This window comes from Salvelinus fontinalis, chromosome 31 (genome assembly GCF_029448725.1).
Source record: "Salvelinus fontinalis isolate EN_2023a chromosome 31, ASM2944872v1, whole genome shotgun sequence".
NCBI lineage: Eukaryota > Metazoa > Chordata > Actinopteri > Salmoniformes > Salmonidae > Salvelinus > Salvelinus fontinalis.
The window spans coordinates 13734306-13751125 of record NC_074695.1 but is presented as its reverse complement, the minus strand read 5'-3'; the positions used below and the strand labels follow the sequence as shown (position 1 = coordinate 13751125).

Below are 16820 nucleotides of genomic sequence, written 5' to 3'. Positions count from 1 at the left end.
TACAGATACGTAAGAGACTCACATGAGGCATGGGACTCCTCCAATCAGCACGCTGACCTCACTGAGGTGTCCAGTCTTCAGGCTCTGGCCCATTACGGTCAACGCAGAGCCCCCAGCCTTGGGCCCCTTATGAGGGGCTATCTCCATCAGAACTGGGTCCTGAGGAGAAGACAAAGGGCATTAGAAAAGAAAACTTGATCAGACTTCATTTGAGGGCCAGTATTGTCCACTCGGCTAGATCAGCATTTTAATAGAAGATAACAAAGTCTGTTATAGTTACCTGGAAGCTGAACCTTTGACCGGAGAATCCAAGTCCTCCTCCTCTCACCTCGACTGAGGCCTGGCCACTCTTCTGTCCCCCACTGGCTGTGGTCTCACACACAATCCTACAGAACAATGGAGGATTAAAGCAGGTTGCTACTCTGAATGCAGATACAACTAGAGATGCAGAATATAGAAGAAATAAACGTTTTTGCATGAGAACAACATACCTTGAGGAGATCTCATATCTGCTGTTGATGACCGTGCAGGGGACACCAGCTAAAGTGACAGAGTTCTGGATGTCTTCAGCTTTCTGTCCCAGATTGGAGCCTGAGATGGTCACCACAGTACCACCATCTACTGGCCCAGAGATGGGCTCCATCTGCAACACAGTCATGGAGAAGTCAACAAACGAGCCTATTTCACTGTCTGAAGACGAAAACACATGAAAGGACAATGACCCAAATCAAGCCTCACAAAGTGGATGACGGGTGCTGGGCAGGACTGCTTGATCTCGCCAGCGCAGGAGTCCCGGAAACTGCATTTGGAACGAGTTCCCCCGCACCACACACAGCCGTACTTCTGATCAGCCGTACGACACCGGCTGCAGTCTGACCGGCCCACAGAGCAGTTAAACAACGTCACTGGAACAAAGAGGATACCAGACGTCAACGACCCAACAGCAGCACAGATCTACATCAATAGTTCTTCTCCTTTGTAACCTACCATGAAGGTCGTCAGCACTATCAATCTGAAAGGTGTCTCTCCTCCTCACATTAATCACGGCATCGTACTCCTCCACAAAGGCAGTATAGGCATACTGCAACAACATGACAAAATAAGTCAGTCTTAGCCGTGAACGTAATCATAGCTTTCCTGCATAGCTGAAATATCACTCTGCAAAAAACATGGAACAACCTACAGACAAACACTGTTCAAATTAACAGCATTTTTGCAATACCACATAATCTGATATTGAATAGAGTGACCTGGTGTAGCTGGCAGGTGATGAAGTAGAGAGAGGGCTGGGTGTCCTCTGTCTCCACGTACGCGTCCACCACCACTGACCGCCCCTCGATGGTCAGGACACACTCATAGTCCAGACCCTCATCCTGATCACACACAGACACACGCACAAGCCAGTAGATGACACACAGACCGCATTTCACACACCACGCACCTGAAGTCAAGTAAACCATCAGCCAGCATTCCTCACCCACCTGGAAGAGGTGAAGGTGGCGTCCCACCAGAGTGATCTTCCGCTCCACATTAACAGGAAGTAGAGAGGAGCCCTGAACCTTCTCCACACACGGGCAGTCCTACTCACATTATAGGACATATGTTACAGGACACACAGGGGACATCAAACGTAACGGCATCCTACATCTCCAGGTGATGTCTCGTCAATTACAGCCATTAAAAGGGCCGTTCTGCAGTCGCTACATACATTTCCTTGACTTATAAATTAATGATATGTACCCTTTTATTCTTGAAAAATATAACTTATAAATGCCTCATGAACTTAATTCAACTGTCGTATCCCATCAGAACCCAAACAAAAGCTTGTTTTACCCCAATGTTTTAAACAAAGTAAGTAAAATAAAAACACTATATAACCCCAAAACATGGCTAAAACTATATTTTTTACATCACGGATGGTCAGTCCATGCATTAATAGCTAAATTTCTCCAGCCCCATTCCTCATCTGTTGACAGACTTTGTTATTGTTTGAAACTGTAATTGCTGCTTTAAACCATATTTACTGTTAGAACAATGAATCCCACTCCAAAATGTTGCTCTATAGTCTAAAGGTCTATACCATGAGATCGAGGAAAATAACAAAGAAACACTGACAAACAAGGTGTAAAAACAAAAAACAGCAGGTTTAGTGTGAACTGAAGACAGCCATGTTCTGATGGCTTGAGCTCCAAAGCATTGCCAGGTGACAACTTCAATAACACTCAAAACACACAACATAATGGTGATGCTGTTTTACACACAACACACATATCATGACATAAATAAGAGGGTAGGAATTTGGGATCAAATTAAGAGTGACCTATTTAACACGATGCAAATGCACTTATCTGATTAAACGCATGTCTTGTACTAGACAGCCACTGGCAGTGGAAGCCCTGGCCCACTCACCAGCAGAGCAAAGGAGCCAGACTGGTAGTCTGGTGGAGACTCAGACTCAGGGTTAGGTGTGAGGGTAAATGATTGAGAGGGCTGGTTTGGTTCATCAACTCCAGAGGGCACTGTGGCAGAGGATGTTGCAGGGTCCATCTTTGTCTCGGTCTCTCCCTCCCCCTTGTCCCATTCCCTGGTCCAGGGGGGTGAGGCTGTACCTTGGAAGGGGGCCAGGGGGATCTCATCCCTGTCAGAGCCAGTGGGCAGGTCCCCTAACAGGGGGACACCACTGGAGAGGGTTGAGGTAGTGTCAGGGGACGAGGGCTCCATCCCAGTGAGGCCAGTCAGTCCAGCAGTACTACTAGGAAACACAGTCTCTAGAGCCTCGGGCCAGTCTAGCAGCTCAACCCTGGTGACTGTTGTCTGCTCTGTTCCGCCAGTAGTCCTGGGGAGACTCCCGTCTCCATCTCCCTCCACTTTGGTCTCTTCTGCGATGGCCCCTGCCTGCAAACTGGTAGTCACTTCCAGTGTAGTCGGAGCCTGGGTGGCCAGTGTGGTTGAAGGTGTGTTGGTGGCAATGTTTTGTGAGAGGGTGGTGGGGACTGCAGTGGGCTCGGGGGTGTTGGGGGGAGTGGCTAAGGGCACTTCCATGCTGGCTGGGACTGGGGGAGTGGTCCTAACAGATACCTTTGTGTGTGGGAGTGTTGGATCAGCCAGAACAGCTGGAGTTACAGTATCAGATTGTTTGGTTGCTGGGGGAGTGGCTGTTGGTGGTTTCAACTTGAGATGGTAACAACATGACCAGAGAAGGAGAGAGGAGGGAACGACAGTAAAACGAGAGGATAGGCAAGAAATATATGCAAATAAGACTGACATCACACAAAAAACGAAACGTTTACAAAAAAAAAAACCTAAAAACAGAGACAATGGAATACGACAAGACATGAATAATCTAACAGTTACCCCAGGGCAGTTACCAGTTTCTCTACAAAGCAAACCTGAATAGGCTGGTTAGTAGATATAGAACGTTCCAGTTAGCAGTCCTGTAACTGCACTGACTGATAACCGTAGGTGGACTTACCTGTTTGTTGTAAATTGTGACTCCCTCATCACAGGAAATGTTCGGGGTGCAGAAGTGCTGGTGAATACACCAGTTACAGCCCCAGCGACTGCTCACACACCCTCTGCACCTGAAAAAAGAGAGAAGACGGAGACAGTGAGAGGTTAACAGGGAGAGAAATACAATGGTATTGAGGTAAAATGTCAGCATTTTAACTTACGGCATGCCTCCAGAGAGCTGTTGGACCACGCCACAGTCAAAGAAGGTGAACTCCCAAGCAGCCACTGTCACATTGAGGAAGCGAAGGGACAGAGGGACGGTGACGAAGTCTGAGTAGGAGAGGACATTAGTAGGATAGTTAACTATGGTGATAATTGAGAATGAGAGTGGAATCATTTTGCATTGTAATGTCCTATTGGTCTCCCACCAATGTCACTCACCTTCTCCTTGGCCAATAAGAGGCAGCCTGCTGGCGTCGGGGGTAGAGCAGGTCACACCAGTGTCTGTGACGTTGGCAGGACTTTCCACATCCTGGTAGAAACATTTGTATGCTTCGCCTTCCACTAGACTGGGCAACCCCTTCACTGAAACATCAATCTGAGAGAGAGACAGAGAGAGAGATAGAGAGACCGAGAGAGACAGAGAGAGAGAGAAAGAAAGAAAGAAAGAAAGAAAGAGACAGAGAGAGAGATAGACAGAGAGAGAGAGAGAGAGAGACCGAGAGAGACAGAGAGAGAGAGAGAGAGAGAGAGACAGAGAGAGACAGAGAGTGAGAGAAAGAAAGAAAGACAGGTATCAAAGGGTATTCATAAAAAAATGTAAAGCTCAAAACAATCACTGTATCTTGCTCTTCTCATGTCTTACATCTGTCTCCACTCCAAGGCTGATGTTATACAGGCTTAGGGATTGGATACTGAGACACTGCTGCTGCTGGTCAAAGCTCCACAGCCACTGGCCCTGCAGAGCCCCCCGACTGCACTGGGAACGCTGGCCACACCTGACATCACAGGGGGATGTAGGGGTGAGGGGTGGAACACAGGTCCAAAGAGAGGAACAAGTGAGAAGTTAACTTCTATTAACTTGACTCTCTGTGGTATAGAATTAGAATATTCAGTTGGTGCTTCCTCACCTGCCCTCCAGAACACACCAGCCACAGTATGGCTCTCGGGCTGAGAGACAGGACTGACAGTCCAGGTGATCTCCACACTCTGCCACCGGCCGCTTCTCCACCTGAAATGTTACCCACATCCCTTTCTTAAGAACAGCTGTACTACAGTATATACATGGACAATGAAGCCGTAGAGGTGCTACAATTGTGTTTCCTAGACAGGCTTTCTAATCTAAAAGGGAGAATGCCAACGGACAAAATACAAAAATACACCTGTACCTACCCTTGATCTACTTCACTGCAGTCCGCCCACCCGATCAAGGAAAAAACGACACGTGGCTAAATCTAGTTGATGATTCCTGCCCTATATTAGGAGAGTCAAGTAGCTAGTGGCAATGTGTTTGAGCTGTGTTTTGCTGTGTGGTGTCCACTCAGACGAACCATTGTGCTGGTCATGATGTAGATGTGCGTCTCCATCTGGTCCAGGAGGAGGTCACTGCTGATGGCTGAGTTGGGCTGGATGAGTATGGAGGAGTACCTCTCCACCCTACCCCCAGAGCCTAGGAACACCTGGAGGGAAGCAGATGGTTACTGTCGTAAACTATCAATCATTTCCAAGTTGGGCTGTGGCCGTCACAAAATTTCGTCAGCCGGTGATTGTCAAGCAAATAACTATTGGTCTCACGGTAATTGACCGTTAATTAACGTAAACACATCTAGCATCTCCTGGCTTCCACACATAACCTACAAGCCACTGATGCAGACCTTTGGAACATCTACATTTTACAAAGTCTAATACATCCATGTAATGTAGCCTACACCTGCACAATAAATCCATTATTTATTTTAGGCAGTACTAAAGAAGCATGATTAATATTTCAGAATAACAGCATACACGGAGTCGTCCTTATGTTAGGTCCTGATGTGGTTATGCCAAATGGCTGTGGGCTACACTAGTTCATTTAGCAGACAAGATTTACTTAGAATTCTGTGGCATTATTTTATAGTATGAAGAATACAATTGAACAAAGCTGAATAAAATAGAAAGGATATGTTCTCCAAACGATTTGAGGGAGTGTGCACATTTTGTGGCATTATAACCAGAGAGGCCCGGCTTCCGAGGACAAGCTCGGCATCAATTGACCCATTGAGCGTAATTTCAGTTTGCTTCAGGTGAATAGGATTGGCTGTTGGACTCCCAATAGTATTTTATACCTCATTCCCTCCTTCAGGGAACACTAGTTCAATATTTATAACTGTACGTTTTATATGTTCTGTATGTGCTGAGTGTGTACTGTACGTTTATATGTAATGTATGTGCAAACACCCTGACGGCACGGAGACAAAATACGTTATACCTCGTTCCCTCCTTCAAGGAACCATAGTTATATTCATAACTGTACGCTCTCTTTTAGACATAAAATCACACCCCAACCCGGCTCAGAGGGTGCCAAACTAGGAGGCCCACGGCAGCCCAAGCACACACAGTTTCCACCGGCTCCAAATAGTGGTTACAGAAGCCACCTTCTTCCCTAATACTTACCCGAGAAGCATAAACTGTCAGATCCCCATATAGGGAACCAGAACCTGCTGCAACTTGGCTTTGTGCACTGACATACTGCCACTGCAGCCCAAGTCCCAAGATCCCACAGTTCCAGAAACAATACTTAACTTGCAAGCCTGAAATGTCAGAACTCGAACAACGAACCGCAAGTCCAAAACAACAGAACACCTGTCGTGACTTGATAAAGCGCACACGCACGCTGCATAGCATCGTCCGGAGTCGATGAACCACGGCAGGCCGAGGGTCAAACCCACAGGGAACTGTGGTAACCCTACTTAGTGCACACTCTGCACACTGCCGCACATCTCGGCAGCCCAAGGCTAAAACCTGCAGGGAAACTGTGATAACCCGGACAAAATGCTGCCTAACATCGACCAAGTCCATAAACCCTACCGGTTCCAAAAAGGCTCACACCGAGACCTGAGGAGTCTGGAATGCCAGAACACACACAAGGAAACGCAAGTCCAAGACAACAGGGCTTCTGCTGTGACTTGATAATGCTTGATAAAATGCTTGATAAAATCCCAAAAGCGCTTGACTGACGCCAAGGCCATGAGCAGGGCAGTCTTGTAGGAATAACCTTCAGGTCCACAGACTCCTTTGGTTCAAACGGAGGTTCATTCAATGTGGAACCGCACCACCATAGGATGAGACCCTGGGGTAGAGCCATCAATCCCTACATGACATACCGAGATGGCTGCCATATAAACCTTCAATGTGGAAAAAGACCCTGCTCAAAAATCTCTTGCAAGAATTTCAAAATGTCCACCAAAAGAGCTCTGAAAAAGGATAAACTCCTTTAACCTGACACCAACTCTCAAACGCAGTCATAATCACGTTCAAGGGTAAACCCGAAGCTGACAAATTCAACCATTCAGGGTCCAAACCCACAGATCCGTGTGCCTGGGACAATAGATCCCAATAACCCAGCCCAACAGGCGGATGATCTTGGGAACCAGGGTTGTCTGGGGCAACGGGGAACCACCAAAATTGACAACAGATCCTCCTGATGGACCCTATCTTCAATGGTCTGAATCAGGTTCACTGGAAAAACGCATAGAGACTTATACGAGGCCAGTGATGTGCCAAAGCGTCCGTTCCCAATGGAGTGCCTAGATCCCTTTATTGAGAAGAACAGACGACAATGTGTGTTCTCGCGATGCATAAGATCTACGTCGACTCTGACGAACCGGTCTCATATCTGGACCACCACCAAGTGGTGCACTCTCCACTCTGTAGAGATGGGACTACCACCCTTGAAAGTAGATCCACACCCGCTTTGAGAGATCTGGGAAGATGCGTCACCCTGAGCAACAGGAAATGCACACTGGTCCATATGAGCAGATAACAGGCCAGAGAGAGTGACCCTCCCGGCATATTGATGTAGCCACCACCATCCTGTTATCACCCAGCGCTGAAACAGACACATCAACAGAAGTCCCAGAGGCACCATATAGAGGCCATCAGATCCAATAACCGCAGGCACAGAGAAAATGCACAAGAGTGCCCAAGCTGAAACCGTGCCAGACAGATCCAGAATGTGACCCTCCTCTTTTGGGACAAAAATATGGTTCAGAACTGAGTCCACCATCAAAGCCATCAAAGCCACGTTCAATACCAATGGTTCACTCTCCCCTGTCAAATCCAAAGCCAGGGCTTGAGGCTGGCCCAGACTGATGTGATCCGATTCACACTCTGAAAACCCTCCAGAGCCATTCAGGGATAGTATATCATCCCAGGAATCCTAACTCTGAACACTGCCAGAGAAACCGGAATGAGCTTCACTCGGCTGGGCTCTACTCTGTCTACCAATCTTCTACAAAAAGTCAGCCCGACTCCCAATGGAAGTTGAACCGAGCCGGAGACAATGGTCACACAACTGGTCTGAGCCAAGGCCTCCTGAGTGTGTTTCCACCCCAGGAAATAGGATAGCACTCGTGGGTATCTTTTAATTTTCATTGTGAAAACCACATGCCCTAGGGCACGGTCAGAGGTTCAAACTTGGCTGGTTATTCTTACCACTACTGGCCATCTTAGTCAAGCAAGGAAGCATTGGCTACACAAGCAGAGCAGAAAGTAGTGGGTTTTTAGCAAACACAAAAACCGATACCAAGACCCAAATCTTGTAACATCTAGGGCAGGGGTTCCAAAACTTTTTAAACTTGCGACCCCATTTTGATATCAAATAATTATTTCAGGACAACAACATGTAAAAACAAAAAGTGATGTAATCCACGGCCAATGTTTACTTTTTTTATGTGACTATGAGTCTATTACAAATCAGTCTGACAGTACTTTAATAACCCCTGTTCTATGAACCAAGTGCGATTTTGGTTATTTTATTTCAGAGTTTCTCTCGCGACCCCAGGAGGGGCTTTCGAGGGCGGGCTCGGCATCTATTGGCCTGTTGGCCGTGATTTACGCTTGCTTCAGGTGAATAGGATTGGTCGTTGACTCCCCATAGTATGTTATACAGAGTGACCGTGTAACAGTCCTGACCTATTTATGTTAGTTTTTATGTGTTTATGGTCAGGGCATGTGTTTTGGGTGGGCAGTCTATGTTATCTGTTTCTATGTTGGTTTCGGTTTGCCTGGTATGGCTCTTGATTAGAGGCAGGTGGTTTGCATTTTCCTCTAATCAAGAGTCATATTTAGGTAGGGCATTCTCACTGTTTGTTTGTGGGTGATTGTCTCCTGTGATGTCTTCGTTGTGTTCGATGTATTCACTTTTGGAGCTGTTTGGCTGTTCGTATGTTTCGATGTCCGTTCCTGTTCGTGAGTTTACGTTTGTCCATGTAAGTGTATGTTCAGGTTGCGTGTACGTCGTTTTCTTATTTTGTAGTTTGTTAAAGTGTTTGTTTTCGTGTCATCAGTTTTTCGTATTAATAAAAAAAGATGGCATATTTCCCTGACTCCGCATATTGGTCTGAAGATCCTTCTCTCCTCACCTCATCTGAGGATGAGGAAAGCGACAGCTATTACAGAATCACCCACCAAAATACAGAGACCAAGCGGTATGGGAATGCTAAATGGAGTAAGGGACAGAAGAAGGAGAAATGGACATGGGACGATGTATTGAATGGAAAAGGTGTCTACACATGGGAGGAGATCCTAGCAGGTAGAGATCGCCTTCCATGGGAACAGCTGGAGGCACTTAGGAGAGCGGAGGCTACCGGAGAGAGGAACCGGAATTATGAGGGAACGCGTCTGGCACGGAAGCCGAAAAAGCCCGTGAGTAACTCCCAAAAATTTCTTGGGGGGGGGGCTAAAGGGTAGTGGGCCAAGGGCAGGTAGGAGACCTGCGCCCACTTCCCAGGCTAACCGTGGAGAGCGGGAGTACGGGCAGACACCGTGTTACGCAGAGCGCACGGTGTCTCCTGTACGTGTGCATAGCCCAGTGCGGGTTATTCCACCTCCCCGCACTGGTAGGGCTAGATTGGGCATTGAGCCAGGTGTCATGAGGCCGGCTCAACGCGTCTGGTCTCCAGTGCGTCTCCTCGGGCCGGCATACATGGCACCTGCCTTACGCATGGTTTCCCCGGTTCGCCTGCATAGCCCAGTGCGGGCTATTCCACCTCGCCGCACTGGCAGGGCGACCGGGAGCATTCAACCAGGTAAGGTTGGGCAGGCTCAATGCTCAAGAGAGCCAGTACGCCTGCACGGTCCGGTATTTCCGGCGCCACCTCCCCGCCCCAGCCTAGTACCTACAGTGCCTACATTACGCACTAGGCTACCAGTGCATTTCCAGAGCCCTGTTCCTCCTCCACGCACTCTCCCTATAGTGCGTGTATCCAGTTCAGTGCCTCCAGTTCCGGCCCCACGCACTAAGCCACCTGTGCGTCTCCTAAGTCCTGTACACACTGTCACTTCTCCCCGTACTAGTCCTGAGGTGCGTGCCCTCAGCCAGGTGCCACCAGTGCCGGTACCACGCACCAGGTATAGAGTACGCTTTGAGAGTTCAGTGTGCCCTGTCCTTGCTCCACGCACTAGTAGGAAGGTGCTTATCATTAGCCCGGTGCCTCCAGTTCCGGCACCACGCACCAGGTCTACAGTGCGCCGTATGCGGCCAGAGCCATCCGTCTCCCCAGCGCCATCTGAGCCATCCGTCTCCCCAGCGCCATCTGAGCCATCCGTCTCCCCAGCGCCATCTGAGCCTTCCGTCTCCCCAGCGCCATCTGAGCCATCCGTCTGCCAGGAGCCTGCAAAGCCGCCCGTCTGCCATGAGCCTGCAAAGCCGCCCGTCTGCCATGAGCCTACAGAGCCATCCGCCAGACAGGAGCCGCTAGAGCCGTCAGCCAGACAGGAGCCGCTAGAGCCGCCCGCCAGACAGGATCTGCCAGAGCCGCCAACCAGACAGGATCTGCCAGAGCCGCCAACCAGACAGGATCTGCCAGAGCCGCCAACCAGACAGGATCTGCCAGAGCCGCCAATCAGACAGGATCTGCCAGAGCCGTCAGCGAGCCATGAGCAGCCAGAGCCGTCAGAGAGCCATGAGCAGCCAGAGCCGTCAGAGAGCCATGAGCAGCCAGAGCCGTCAGAGAGCCATGAGCAGCCAGAGCCGTCAGCCTGCCATGAGCGTCGAGAGCCGTCAGCCTGCCATGAGCGTCGAGAGCCGTCAGCCTGCCATGAGCGTCGAGAGCCGTCAGCCTGCCATGAGCGTAGAGAGCCGTCAGTCTGCCATGAGCGTCGAGAGCCGTCAGCCTGCATGGACCTGCCAGAGCCGTCCAAACAGGACCTGCCAGAGTCCTTCAGCCGGGATCTGCCCCTTGTCCCGGTGTTGCCCCTTGTCCCGGTGTTGCCCCTTGTCCCGGTGCTGCCCCTTGTCCCGGTGCTGCCCCTTGTCCCGGTGCTGCCCCTTGTCCCGGTGCTGCCCCTTGTCCCGGTGCTGCCCCTTGTCCCGGTGCTGCCCCTTGTCCCGGTGCTGCCCCTTATTCCAGTGATGGTCCTTATCCTGGTGCTGCCCCTTGTTCTGGTGCTGCCCCTTGTCCCGGTGCTACCCCTTGTCCCGGTGCTGCCCCTTGTCCTGGTGCTAGCTGTTTATTTAGGGGAAGGTAGGGTTAGGGTGGGCATTAGAAGGGGTAGAAAGAAGAGGGGAGTGACTATGGTGGTATGGGGACAGCGTCCTGAACCGGAACCACCACCGTGGTCAACTGCCCACCCGGACCCTCCCCTGGACTTTGTGCTGGTGCGCCCGGCGTTCGCACCTTGGGGGGGGGGTACTGTAACAGTCCTGACCTATTTATGTTAGTTTTTATGTGTTTATGGTCAGGGCATGTGTTTTGGGTGGGCAGTCTATGTTATCTGTTTCTATGTTGGTTTCGGTTTGCCTGGTATGGCTCTTGATTAGAGGCAGGTGGTTTGCATTTTCCTCTAATCAAGAGTCATATTTAGGTAGGGCATTCTCACTGTTTGTTTGTGGGTGATTGTCTCCTGTGATGTCTTCGTTGTGTTCGATGTATTCACTTTTGGAGCTGTTTGGCTGTTCGTATGTTTCGATGTCCGTTCCTGTTCGTGAGTTTACGTTTGTCCATGTAAGTGTATGTTCAGGTTGCGTGTACGTCGTTTTCTTATTTTGTAGTTTGTTAAAGTGTTTGTTTTCGTGTCATCAGTTTTTCGTATTAATAAAAAAAGATGGCATATTTCCCTGACTCCGCATATTGGTCTGAAGATCCTTCTCTCCTCACCTCATCTGAGGATGAGGAAAGCGACAGCTATTACAGACCGACTGAAAGGCAACTGAAAAAGAGAAGTGACATTTGTGGCTAGAATATGTGGCTAAAAGCAAATTAAAGGTGCATTTGTACTGTCTACAGGATTGTATTAGGAAGAGAACAGTTAATTTGATTGTCAGTCAGTAAATCTAATCTGGAGGATACCAAGACACCTTTTCCTAAGTGAATCATAAGCCCTCAAACTCTCAAATTACCTGAGTTTAATGAGATTAGCATAGATTTGATGTCGGCCTCCATAAGCCGCCAGTGAACTCAGTGCTGTAGGAATCTCTTTGACTTGTCAGGTGGACTCTCAAAACATCTTAGCCAGCTGACACAATGGTTTAGAAACCTGCAGGTGGTACCCACATTGTGTGTGTGTGTGTGTGTGTGTGTTCACGCATGCATTTGCACGTGTGTGTGTGTCTGAATGCTGTTTGTGGAATTTGGTGTACACAGATGAGATAATCCTTCTAAAATGGGTAACTTCAGTGGGCCGCATGCTGAGGGACTCAAAGCCCTCTGTTCTGTTCTGTCTGGGGCTGAGAGGAGAAGGGCTGAAGGAGAAGGGCTGAGGGTGGAGGGATGAGGAAGGCCGAGGGGAGGAGGGCTGAGGGAGGAGGGCTGAGGAGAGGAGGGCTGAGGAGAGGAGGGCTGAGGAGAGGAGGGCTGAGGAGAGGAGGGCTGAGGAGAGTAGGGCTGAAGAAGGCAGAGGAGAGGAGGGCTGAGGGAGGAGGGCTGAGGAGAGGGCTGAGGAGAGGGCTGAGGAGAGGGCTGAGGAGAGGGCTGAGGGAGGAGGGCTGAGGAGAGGAGGGCTGAGGAGAGGAGGGCTGAGGAGAGGAGGGCTGAGGAAAGGAGGGCTGAGGAGAGAAGGGCTGAAGGAGAAGGGCTGAGGGTGGAGGGATGAGGAAGGCCGAGGGGAGGAGGGCTGAGGGGAGGAGGGCTGAGGAGAGGAGGGCTGAGGAGAGGAGGGCTGAGGGTGGAGGGATGAGGAAGGCCGAGGAGAGGAGGGCTGAGGAGAGGAGGGCTGAGGAGAGGAGGTCTGAGGAGAGGAGATCTGAGGGTGAAGGGATGAGGAAGGCCGAGGAGAGGAGGGCTGAGGGAGGAGGGCTGAGGAGAGGGCTGAGGGAGGAGGGCTGAGGAGAGGAGGGCTGAGGGTGGAGGGATGAGGAAGGCAGAGGAGAGGAGGGCTGAGGGAGGAGGGCTGAGGAGAGGGCTGAGGAGAGGGCTGAGGAGAGGAGGGCTGAGGAGAGGAGGGCTGAGGAGAGAAGGGCTGAAGGAGAAGGGCTGAGGGTGGAGGGATGAGGAAGGCCGAGGGGAGGAGGGCTGAGGGGAGGAGGGCTGAGGAGAGGAGGGCTGGGGAGAGGAGGGCTGAGGAGAGGAGGGCTGAGGGTGGAGGGATGAGGAAGGCCGAGGAGAGGAGGGCTGAGGAGAGGAGGTCTGAGGGTGAAGGGATGAGGAAGGCCGAGGAGAGGAGGGCTGAGGGAGGAGGGCTGAGGAAAGGGCTGAGGGAGGAGGGCTGAGGAGAGGAGGGCTGAAGGAGAAGGGCTGAGGGTGGAGGGATGAGGAAGGCCGAGGGGAGGAGGGCTGAGGAGAGGAGGGCTGAGGAGAGGAGGGCTGAGGAGAGGAGGGCTGAGGAGAGGAGGGCTGAGGAGAGAAGGGCTGAGGAGAGGAGGGCTGAGGAGAGGAGGGCTGAGGAGAGGAGGGCTGAGGAGAGGAGGGCTGAGGAGAGGAGGGCTGAAGGAGGAGGGCTGAGGAGAGAAGGGCTGAAGGAGAGGGCTGAGGAGAGAAGGGCTGAAGGAGAGGGCTGAGGAGAGGAGGGCTGAGGGAGGAGGGCTGAGGAGAGAAGGGCTGAAGGAGAAGGGCTGAGGAGAGGAGGGCTGAGGGCTCCCTCACCTCCCCTGGCAACGGCTTTAACAACGCTACTAGACGATGTCTAGCTCCATTTGAGTAGAAGTCTGAAACACTGCTATCTTGATCTAAATCTCATGTATTAACTCAAACATGTATCATAACCTACTGTAACTTGGCATACCTTGTGCAAATTCCCTTTAGAGTCTCCTAAAAAGGCAATTGTGTGCCCCTCCCTCACACTGACAGCCACAGCGGTGAGACGGGCGGACGGGCTGTCCAATACCGCCTCAGCTTCTATGGGCACCCTGCTGGCCATTGGACTGGGGGTGTGGTCAGAGCCACAGGGATAAGCCTTCAGGGTGTTCTGGAACACAGAGAACAAACAATAGACTTCTCTCTAGAGAATGTCCTGTTCACATTATCACCGGAACCTGGTTAGTCATTTCAACAGTATTTCTTCCATTTAGTAATAACTATTCACATCATTGACTCACAGTCTAACCAATCCTCTTAGTTATAATAAGAGGATTAATATTAGATTAGAAGCATATCAAAACTGCAATCTTGCTCCTTTTGATTTTGCGTAACACCCTTAAATCCCTACCAATAAGTCTTCAGCTAACTCCAGTAAATTGGGATGTCTTTTGTTCCAGGACTTGTTTTCTTTAAGACGCATTGTTTACCAAATTAACTTTCTGTTACAATCCATCTGTCCGTCTCGTTGGACTTCAAAGGGCTCCTCCCCATCCTTGTCAGCCTTTATTTAACAGTCCGATAGCTGAGTTGGGACAGTTAGTTTTATTAAAATGCCCCAGGCAAGCAGGCCTGATGAGCTCTGGGCCCAGACTGGAGGTCATCCCGGGGTCGTAAGCCTGCATGGCTACTTCACTCACAGGCATCGGGGATCTCTTGGCTGTTTGACACAGGGTTCGTTAAGGCCCTTTATGTTCCATTGGCCTTCCTCTCTCTATGGCTGTTCTGCTTTAAGCATGGATCTAGTCCACTTCCTGACTGCGGAAGCCAATAAGCATTACAGTGGCGAAGGTAGAGAATAAGTAGGATTTAACTAGATTATAAGGCATTCCATTGCTAGTACCCTGACGTTAGGAAAAATAAGGCAAATGCTTGACATTGAGCAGTGGAAACCTACACTGTCATTTCTTACATTCTGATGAACCAGAGGAATGATGTGAAAGGTTCCATCTGTTCCTCTAAACAACTTACCATGGGTAAGTTGGCACAGCTGGACTTGACCTCGTACTCGATGTAGGCCACGTCCCCTCCTCCCTCCACCCGGCCATCCTGCGTGTAGCACAGGTCTCGTGTGGAGTCGATGTGTCTGTCCAGCTCGTCCAGGGGGTACACACAAAGAGCCGAGTCCTCTGAGGGCCCGTTGGAGGAGCTGGCCCAGGTGGAGAAGACCCCAAGCAGTTTCTCCCCCTCTCTGCCGCCACCCTGACCCACCTGGGCTGCCTGCAGAAGGTTGTAGTTCCTCTCTGGGGAGGAGGTAGAGGAGGAGTGACACACCAGGGGTACCTCTACATAGGAATAGTAGGAGGTGTCATCCAGACACACGCGGGCAGCATACGTACGGTATTCCCGCGTCACAGCCTTAATGTCACGACGATAGAACAAGAAGTACACATGCCCACGCCGAGCGAAGGCAGCTACAAAATGGTGGTCGTACTCCGAAAGCCTTCCCGCCACAGCCAGCTTGGCGGTCTCGTCATATGAGAACACAGGCTCGTGGGCCAGATGGCGTGTGGAGATGGGCGGATGGCTGCTTGTGTAACCACGGCCCACATAGAGCACGGCCCGCTCCCCACCTCGGGGCCCCACCACCAGCCCCACGGTGGACACCCCCGGGCCGTTGGCCGCCACGTACTGGGTATCCACCGGCCTCTCTGTGGAGAACAGCACCTCCTTCACAGAGGTTAGGCTGCGCTTCTGGCAGGTGCCTTGGTGGACACTACCACAGGTGATGAGCTCCATGGCTGAGGGGTCCACCAGGAGCAGCTTATTGTGGTTGGAGGTGTGCCGGGCCTGGGGGCAGTTGGCCTCTGTGACAGGGGGAAGACACTCCTTACTATCAGTCACTGGGCCTGTCCTCTCCTCTTGCTCCAGACGCAGGCCGTCCAACCCGTCCAGTTGGAAGAGATGGTCCCTGGCCCCCACGTAGACCGTGCCTACAGAGGGGTCTGGGTGTAGGACCAGGTGCTCAAATGAAGTGTCATTTCTGGAGAAACGGGGATAAGTGCAGACAGCGAGGGAGCATGTGGTGGTGACCAGGAGGAAGTTGAGCAGGGCTGAGATCAGAGACATCCCAAGTGGCATGGAAAATATTCTACAAAGACAAAGTCAGTCAAAAGATGCTCAACATCAAGTTTGCTATACAATTATATTTCTATACAGTTATACAATGTCTAACCATTTGTGTCCGACGTTAAGCTCAAGTCTCCTCCTCATCCACAAACAAAAACCATTCTTGTTCACTCCACCTGTAGAGAAAAGAAAACATGAAAAGATTATTACAATCTAATATCATCCAATAATGCATCAGGATTTACATTGGTTTGATCATGTTCAAGAACCTGCCATGCAGACACGTTCTCCATGCAGACACGTTCTCCATTTAGACACATTCTCCATTTAGACACGTTCTCCATTTAGACACGTTCTCCATGCAGACACGTTCTCCATTTAGACACGTTCTCCATTTAGACACGTTCTCCATTTAGACACCTTCTCCATTTAGATACGTTCTCCATTTAGATACGTTCTCCATTTAGATACGTTCTCCATTTAGACACATTCTCCATTTAGACACCTTCTCCATTTAGACACGTTCTCCATTTAGACACCTTCTCCATTTAGACACGTTCCCCATGCAGACACGTTCCCCATGCAGACACGTTCCCCATGCAGACACGTTCCCCATGCAGACACGTTCCCCATGCAGACACGTTCCCCATGCAGACACGTTCCCCATGCAGACACGTTCCCCATGCAGACACGTTCTCCATGCAGACACGTTCTCCATGCAGACACGTTCTCCATGCAGACACGTTCTCCATGCAGACACATTCTCCATGCAGACACATTCTCCATGCAGACACATTCTCCATGCAGACA

At 50.5% G+C, this 16820-nt stretch overlaps 1 protein-coding gene across 2 annotated transcripts in view; it reads right to left on the bottom strand.

Annotated features, from left to right (window-relative positions):
- The window catches only part of LOC129829591 (plexin-B1-like), a 93975-nt gene that overhangs the window by 19935 nt on the left and 57220 nt on the right, over nt 1-16820 (bottom strand). The window contains exons 2-18 of one of the 2 annotated variants that reach the window (XM_055891369.1): nt 16117-16186; nt 14913-16032; nt 13870-14052; nt 5001-5129; nt 4581-4681; nt 4316-4448; nt 3892-4048; nt 3672-3780; nt 3473-3581; nt 2410-3171; nt 1482-1580; nt 1251-1373; nt 988-1081; nt 739-905; nt 492-643; nt 281-386; nt 23-159 (exon numbers count right to left, since the gene is read on the bottom strand). In XM_055891369.1, coding sequence (XP_055747344.1) covers nt 23-159; nt 281-386; nt 492-643; nt 739-905; nt 988-1081; nt 1251-1373; nt 1482-1580; nt 2410-3171; nt 3473-3581; nt 3672-3780; nt 3892-4048; nt 4316-4448; nt 4581-4681; nt 5001-5129; nt 13870-14052; nt 14913-16022 — 3671 coding nt within the window. In that variant the 5' untranslated portion in view covers nt 16023-16032; nt 16117-16186. The remainder of the gene's footprint in view (nt 1-22; nt 160-280; nt 387-491; nt 644-738; nt 906-987; nt 1082-1250; nt 1374-1481; nt 1581-2409; nt 3172-3472; nt 3582-3671; nt 3781-3891; nt 4049-4315; nt 4449-4580; nt 4682-5000; nt 5130-13869; nt 14053-14912; nt 16033-16116; nt 16187-16820) is intronic. The other variant, XM_055891370.1, reaches the window with a different exon arrangement.